Source organism: Propithecus coquereli, unplaced genomic scaffold (assembly GCF_000956105.1).
Source record: "Propithecus coquereli isolate 6110/MARCELLA unplaced genomic scaffold, Pcoq_1.0 Scaffold2914, whole genome shotgun sequence".
Lineage (NCBI taxonomy): Eukaryota > Metazoa > Chordata > Mammalia > Primates > Indriidae > Propithecus > Propithecus coquereli.
The window spans coordinates 129,516-137,927 of record NW_012148524.1 but is presented as its reverse complement, the minus strand read 5'-3'; the positions used below and the strand labels follow the sequence as shown (position 1 = coordinate 137,927).

The 8,412-nt window shown below is 50.7% G+C and overlaps 1 protein-coding gene across 1 annotated transcript; it reads right to left on the bottom strand.

Annotated features, from left to right (window-relative positions):
• Positions 1-3,264: 3,264 nt before the first annotated feature.
• Positions 3,265-8,087, bottom strand: USP27X (ubiquitin specific peptidase 27, X-linked). Its single transcript, XM_012648701.1, has 2 exons — positions 8,043-8,087; positions 3,265-6,234 (listed from the first exon to the last, which is right to left on the bottom strand). The coding sequence occupies exons 1-2, from the start codon at positions 8,085-8,087 to the stop codon at positions 4,186-4,188; spliced, it is 2,094 nt and encodes a 697-aa protein (XP_012504155.1). The 3' UTR covers positions 3,265-4,185.
• Positions 8,088-8,412: the final 325 nt, after the last annotated feature.

The following is an 8,412-nucleotide window of genomic DNA, read 5'->3' as shown; positions in this document are numbered from 1 at the left end:
AAAAGAGTGCATACTGTACAAATGCATTTAGAGAAGGTAGAAAACCAAGCAACACTACTCTAAAGTGAAAAAATTCAGGGTAGGTGCCTTTGAGTTATGGGGAATGTTCTGTTTCTTGATCTGAAGGCTGTTTACAGGAATGTGTTCATTTTGCAGAAATTCATCAAGTTATATATGATACGTGCACTTTTCCTGTATATTTGATATACTTCAAAACAAAAGTTTAAAAATAGCACTTGGTCACCTGGAGGGGAAGGTAAGTGTGTAATGACACGCTGCTGTGAGTGCTGAGCTACACACTCTCAGAGGACCTGGGCCTTGGCTTCCGGTGTGAAGTATGCATATGGAGCAAAGACAGGTTTCTGGCACCAAGTTTACTACTTCATGAAAATATGAGTTGTATGGGGTCCACTCTGTTTCTTCATCAGAACAGGCCTTTTGGTTGATGGCATCCCTGATCAGAATTCCCTGTGGATGTTGAAGAAATGAGGCACTTACCTATGTGACCTGTAGGCCAGAGTCAGTTTTGGCATCTGGCTACTCCAGGAAATGTTAAGTGGCAGGATTCTAGATTTCTAACCAGGTTATGCCAAGAAACCATGGGAAAGATGTGTAATGGGTGACAGAGAAGTGCCTTTTTGTTTGGTACGTGATTCCGAGCTCTATGGGTGGTCAAGGCCCTTTAGTTGTGAGTACCTATCTTTTACCCGTGCCCTTCTGGGTCCAGATCATAAATCTACATATGAACCAAGTCTTCATGGCCTTACCAACCTACCTATGTAAATAGAGTCTCAGTTAAAGAATTAGCATAAATTTCTTCAGGGCTTGCCCCTATCTGCCCCCACAGAGACTCCAGCCCACATTTAAAATAACTCAATTGTGTCTGAAAGTACCCAGTAGGTCAAAAACCAATCTGTTTTCACTATTTCCCACGTTCTTCCTTACTTATTCCTGGTCCCATCTTTGTGTACTCTGCCCATGAAGCTGCTTAAGAAGTAGTTACACATTCTCTCCCCACCCTGACCACCACCACAGCTCTGCCCACCGTGGGAATGTTGGTGAAGGTGCCAAGGGTGCTACCTCCTGATACCCCTAAAGGCCCCAACCATTGAGGTGCCTGGCCATGTGCCAGACATGCTCAAACATGCCCGGATCTCAATTTGAGTTTAAGGGTAAACACATACCTGCTGAGTATGAGATGCCCTGGGTCCCACGCTGGTGTGATCTGAAAGCAGGCCTGGGCTGCTGTTACATACCTTGGCTCAATTTGGGAGTTGGTGACTGGTAGGGGCACAGGGCGAGGCTTGAATGGCTCCCCTGTTGCTGAGGGACAATGGTGTTTTCCAGATAGAAAAAATGTGAGGTTCAATCGCGAAGGGACGGAGACAGCTGCTCCCTCTGGTGGTCTGTGCCTTCCACCAGTTGGAGACAGGGAGGTCAGCTTCAGCAGTCTTGCGCCATTCATAGCTCTCAGTGAGTTCCTGTTAAAACTATTCCTGAGTGCAGGGTATTTAAAAGACAGTTTTCTATAGCAGACGAACCCCAAATGAGGAATGTTCTATTAAAAATGTGAATGCCATACAAGATGAAGAAATGCTCCAGATTAAAGGAGGCTAAAGGGAGATGACAACTAAATGAAATACCTCACCCTAGACCAGATCCTGTAATGAGGGGGGAGGGGGAATGCTGTAAAGGACATTACTGGGTTGACAGACAAAACTGGAGTACGGATGGTAAAGTTTATATCAATGTTAAATTTTCTGAAGCTATACTGTAGTGATGTAGGGAATGTGCCTATTCTTAGGAAATGCACGTTGAAGTATTTAGGCATGAAGGGCCAAGATATATGTAATTTATCCTCATATGGTTCAAAAATACACACATTTATGAAAGAGTGCACATGTGCAAATGATAAAGTAAATGAGGAAAAATGTTAACAGTAGGTAAATCCGGGTAAAGGGTATATGGATGTTCTTTATGCTATTTTTATTTTTGTAAATTTTCTGTAAGTTTGAAATTATTTTCAAATAAAAATGTTTGAAAATTTTAAAGATGTCTGTGCAGGCAATCAGAATCTGGTGGCACAGACCTACCTGAACTCTTCCTGTAGCAGAGATGAGGAATGAGGACATGGCTGTGTCTTCCCACGTAAGGCTACCAGACACATCCCAAAAGGCAGACACCCTGCATGAAGTTGCCAAGTGCCATTTGAGGCCACCCATCTCTTTATCTTCCCCATCCTACAAGACACCTTTTTACATTTTCTCCTAAGGATTGTGAGCCCTGGGTGTTAATGAAATCTTGGTTATGAAAGGAAAGTGTATTGGTTCACAATTCATTCGTTCATTCATGCATTCATTCAGTAAATGTTTTGAAGACTTATCATGTGACAGGGACTGTGCTAAGGGACTGAGGATACAGCCCAGGGTCCAAGAGGAGACACAACCCCTGTCCTAAAAAAGCCTGTGAGCTAGTTGGGGATTTATCCACAGCCACATAAATATATTTCCAAATCAGTTGACCACAAAGTAGACTTGGCAAGCCACGAGGAGCCCAGCCTTTTACCAGAGCCAGTGGATCCAAGCCCCATAGATCTGATATGTACATAATTTCCCCCCTAGGATTTTCTAGGTAATAATTACTTTTGTACCTGATGCTGAGGAGAGGACTCATAGTGCTTGCCCCATCCTGGGCTCATCCCATCTGTTTCGGCTTAGCTCTCTGCAGGCTGCTCTGCCCTCTGTCAGGATCAGGGAAGGGGCCAACAAGCCACTCTATCAATATCCCTGGGCTGACAGACCAATGAGCTTTGGAAAACAGTCTTTCTACTGATCTATGCCTGTAGGTAAATGTAGCGGATAAACCCATGTTTTTAGAAGGCAAAGACCACCAAATACCCTCATGTGCAAGCCTGGCAGCCTACTGGCCATGAGAGTTCCATCACTGGGCTGCTGAGACATGAAAACAACATGACTGTCTTCCAAAAGGACTGAACAATGACCTTATGGGGACAGTTGTGGTTCCCCCCCACCCCCAGTCCCGCATGTGACACCAACTGTGAAGCCCTGTACACAAGGGAGAATAATGGAGTCCATTGCCTCAGGGCTCCAAGTAGAGGGAGGGAGTTGGGGAGGGAGTTGTTAAGAATATGTGTGTGTGCATGTGACTGCATGTGACATGATATATGTCCTTCTGTCCAGGGATCTCAGGTGAGACTGCCCCTCACTTCTGATGCATTCTGGGACTGGTACAAAGAAGTTTCAGATTCAGATCCGACAAATGTTTACTGAGTCCCTACAAAGTTCCAAGCCTTTTACTTTATACTTTGACACATTTTATATCATTTAATCTTTAACAATAAACCCTTTAAGGTAGGAATTATCTGCATTTTACAGATGATAAAACAATCGAAAAGAGGTTCATTGATTTGCTCAAGTATATCACACAGCTTTTTTTTTTTTTTTTAAACACTCACACACTATACTCTCAGCTGAGGCCTGCATCGGTTGCTTATCTTACAGCATTTCTTGTCTTCTCTACTTTTGGAGCGATTGCTCCCCTTATACAAGCCCCCTTATTTCTTCTCCTTTCACTAGCCCATGTAGGCTTTTCTCTTTTTTTAATACTGCATTTAATAGCACAAAAAATCACAAATACAAAGAAACTGGCAAAGGTGTTTGTCAATGAGATATCCCTGCCTCCTCCACTTTTCTGCTTTCATACCCATATATGCAATGGGCTACATTTTTATAAACTTTTCTTTTTTCCCCCCAAATGTAGAACTGTTATGTGATTGGTCAATTGAAGCTGAAACACCCATGGAGAAAGATGTTTTACGGTTACAAGGGCACACACACCCCCACACACCACCCCCCTCCCCCCACCTTCCCACACAACCTTTTGGAGGAATATAGGATTGTACCAGTGTCAGGATTTTACTGCTCCTGCCTTCCCCACCCAGAGCATTCCTGCCATTTAACTTTCCTTTAAGTGACTGCTTAGACTAGAGCCTCTTCTCCCTCCCCTTCTTTTTCTCTTCCAATCAGGACCTTTTGGACACTGGGTACTGTTCAATTCTTACTCTGTCAGGCCCATAGGCCATGGTCAAGTAGGTCCTTTAAATCTCGATGCCAGTTGTAGTATGGGTGTCGTCATCTTCCATTACAGGTAGGTTTGTGTGTCACTTCAGTAGGCTTGCGTATTCATTTCTTTCACTTTTTCTGATTCATGTTCCAGGACCTGTTTGTGATAGAACAGTAAATACCCTTCACTGTCCAGTACATCCTTAATACTGGCCTTGGTGATGACGGCATCATCACACTTGAACCACTGGTCCTTGTGGTGCCGGATGAAGCTGGTATAGTGGCCACTCTCCAAGGTTCCTTGGTGATTAACCACGGCAAACAAGGAATACTTATTCTCGTTGTTTCCACTATTGGTTGGCAGTTGCAACTGTCCATTCATTCTGCTCTCTTTACTTGAGGCCATAAACGGTGTCATATCCAGCTCCAGAGGAAAGGAAATGTATGTAGTGATCTTGCGCCTCTGTTTGGCTGAGTGTTCAAACCGTTTGAAATGAAAACAGGCAACAACAGGTAATTTATTCATTGTGAGCTGTTTGGTAGATTCCTGGTAGCTTTGGCAACTACCACATTTGATTTTGGCACTGCTTCCTAAGTGCTCTGGCCTTGTAAACCTTCGCAAGCAGTCCGTGAGGGTGGTGATTCCTGGTATGTGGCTTTCCCCATTCACACTGCTCTCCCTCCCTGGGCTCATGGGCCAGAAGGAGGTGCAAGAGCCAGGCAAGTCCAAACTAATGTCCCAGCATGGGTCTATGGTGGTGGAAACGCCATGGCAGGCTTGACAGGTGACATCAGACTGCAGGCCACCTGTGAAGATTTGGTCTATGATGCAGTTACAGTGGTTGGGATTGTTGGCCACCTTCCCGACATCATCACCTTTGCAGTGCCTGTGCAGGACATCTAATGCTGCAATGAGGAACTCGTGGGCATCCTGTTGCCTGTACCCTGCTAAATGGCGAGCATGTATCCACACCAGGTGCAGTAACTTATAGGGAACATGAGGAGATGGGTTTCCAGAATACAACTCCCGAAAGAGTGAAGACATTTCACAGACCAGACACAACTCAGGACTCGGCATTTCACATCGGTGCCTGTCAGAGAGGAAGAAATCTCTCAGTATCGGAGTGTGGGTAAGGGCCTGGACAATGCAGTTCATAAAGCACGTGTTGCCAAGATTGATTAGTCCTCTTAAACCGATGGTGAAGCTGGAGGTGATTCTCCTTCTCCGTGGGTTGTGCCCCAGCAGTTCCAATTCCGGTTTGGTTGTTTCCCAGGTTGGGTATTTCTCACCAATGCCTGGCACTGAACACTGCTGGTGAGAAAGCTCTGTTGAGGTGGAGGCTTGTAATTTCAAAGCTTCTCCTTGCTCTTCTTTGGCAATTTGCTCAATGTCTTTGTCATATACATAGTCCTTACACATAAAGCAGTATATACCTCCATAATAAAGGTCTACGGCTAAGTTGTGTTGTTTTGTCTCAGCGTGCTCATGAATGTGTTTCTCTGTGAAGCAGCCAAAGAAGACACAGGAAAGGCAAGAGTGGAGTCTGTTTAAATGGGTGCCACACACATGGCAGATGCACGACTTTGCTTTGCTTTTCCTGGTCTCTGGGGTTCCACACCACACGAAGCACTGGTAGATGACCCGCAGTTCCTGCCTCCAGTTCTCTCCCACCTTAAAGCTGTTCACGTGGGAGCAACCTGGTGGCCCCACAGCAAAATCCACATCCAGGCATCCGCCCCCAGGGCCGCGCCGGGGCCGGGGCCGGGGCGGGGGCCGTGGCCTAGGCTGCGGCGGGGTACGGAGCCGGGTCTGGGGCCGGGGCCGGGGTCGGCGGCGCGGAGCACGACTGCGACGCGGAGAGGGATCGGGGGGCCGCGGTGGGTCGGAGGGAAGGGTGGGGGGAGGAACCTCGTCGCTGCTGCCTCCACCGCCGCTCCGCGCTGGGTTCTCATCCTCCAGCTCCGGCTTCAGCTCCCCCTTCGGCTCCTGCTCCTGCTCCGCCTCCCGTGCCGGCTCGGGTTCGGGCTCCAGCTTGAGCTCAACCCGGCGGCCCGGACCCTCGGCCGTCTCCACCTTCCCGGCGGCGTCCACCTTCCCTGCCGTCTCCACCTTCTCGGTGGCGTCCACCTTCCCCGCCGCCGCCGCCGCCGCCTTCCCCTCCACCTTCGCCTCCGCCTCCACCTTCCTCTCCGCCTTCTCCGCCGTCTCCGCCGTCTCCGCCTCCTCTACCTCCTCCGCCTCCACTGGCGGCGGCTCCTCCCCCTGCTCGCAGGGCTCGGGCGGCCACTGGGCGTGGCGGCGCGGGGGCCACGCAGACTTGGAGTGTCCCCCGCCCGGCCTGAGGGAGCGCGGTGGCTGTGGCAGCTGGACCCAAAAGGGACTTTCACTGAAGGAGGCGGCGGCGGAAGCAGGCGACGCCCCCGGGAATCCTCCCGCCGAAGCCCCCTAGCGGAGGCCGCTTCTGCAGCCAGGCCCCGTTTCCTTTAATTCAATATTTCCCAAACTTGCTTGTTCACGAGCATCACGTGGGAAGCGCGTTAAAATTACAGATTCCTCGGCTCCACCCGCAGGCCTACTGAATCAGAATCTCGCAGGGAGGTACTCCGGAACCTGCATCTCTAACTAGGGCCCGAGAGGCTCCTTATGATCAGGCAAGTTTGGGAAACACAGCTCTAATTCATTGAGGCTGGCGGGAAGGGGGGCGGGGACCGCGCAGTCTCTTTAAGGCGCTTCCAGCTCTCAGCTCCAATCGCTGCTCTGACCCCCTTCATCGTCTCCTCCCTTCTCCTCGTCCTTCCCTTCGTCCATGCAGGCTTCCCCCAGCACTGCGGGGATGGGGGCCTAGCGGGTGCCAAGTCCAGGAATGTTTCTGAGGCTGTGAAATGTCCCCTCAGCAGGGGGTCCTGGGGAGCGCAGGCAGAAGCCCTGACAAGCCATCCTTTTGGCGGCTGAGCCTGCCCCCAGCCCTGTCCCAGTCTCCCCTCCCACCCAGGTCCTGCCCTTCCCAAAAAGGATGAAGCTCCAGCTCCAATGCTGGGGCAGGCCTGGACCCCAGAGCCAGAGGGGCAGGGCTCCCAAGGCCACTCGGCCTGAAGAAGCACATCCCTTCCCCAGCTTATCAGTGCCCTGCAGAGTCCGGCCCACTCCTCGCCACCTCCTCGGGCTCCCAAGGCCATGGGTGGGTTGAGGGTTTGGCAGCTGCCTTCTGGCCCAGCAGACGCTGAGAAGCCCCAGGGGCAGAATCCAGCTCTTCTCTCCAAGGCCATCCCTACAGCTGGCACCTCCCCTGTAGCTGGGAGAGGAGCCTAAACCACAGGACATAGTCCTGAGACCCTTAAGCCCTAGCATAGCCCCGGGGCATCAGCAGGGGGAAGTGGAAGAGAAGTCTGTGGAGCTGCCAGCGGAGAGAAGGGGTCAGGTGTGGGTCCTAGGGGCTTCTGAGACCTGTGCCAAGGGGCTGCTGGCACTGGGCAGCAGCCCACAGGGCCCATGAGGAGTGAGCCCAGAGCAAGTGGCTCAGGTCTTGAGCATGGCTGGGTGTGTCAGGCTGCAGCTGCTGGTCCCAGTGAGTGCAGCCCAGGGCAGGTGTCAGGACATGGGTCCTAAGGGAGAGTCTTCTAGGAAGAGCCTGGTGGCGGCTGGCCGTGGTCTAGTGCACACTGCCTGACTATACCCTAGCAAAGTTCTCCTTGGTCAGCACTGACCATCCACCTCCACCTGGCCCCTTCTTCCAGAGAGGGGGCAGGACAGGCCTCTCAGAGTCAGCAGCAGGATTTGGTCATCAGCAATCAGGAGCCCTTAAGGAGGCAGCCTGCTTCCCATGTAGCTGACGGTTGCCCTGGTGCCTGCCTTTCCTGATTCAGCTCTTGCTTCAGTTCCTTGAAGCACCCCAGCGTCCTTCCAATAAATGCCTGCCCTTTGTGGCCTGCAACCAGAGGAACTGCAAGTAGCATACCCACTGAAGGAAGTCTGCTGCTGCTGCTGCTGAGAATGACAGAAGTCATGGTGCCTGGGGGAGAGGAGAAAGAGGGGAGAAAGGGGTACTCTCATCCCACCTCCACAGAGTAACAGCCAACAAAGCGATCTAAAGATCTCTGCAGACCTGGGACTGTCTACCACTGGAGACTAGCCATGGTAACTTGGTTGCCTTACTGATCAACTTTCTGCGGAAGCCCACAGGTCCACCTGGACTCTGCCCAGGAAGTAGAGGGCTCTGCCCCAACTGGCTCAACAAATGTTTATTCGGCACTGACCCAGACCAGGTGTTCTACTAGGAGCTGTGGACACAGCACTCAACTAGACTTACCCCAGGGCCAGAATCAGGGCTGG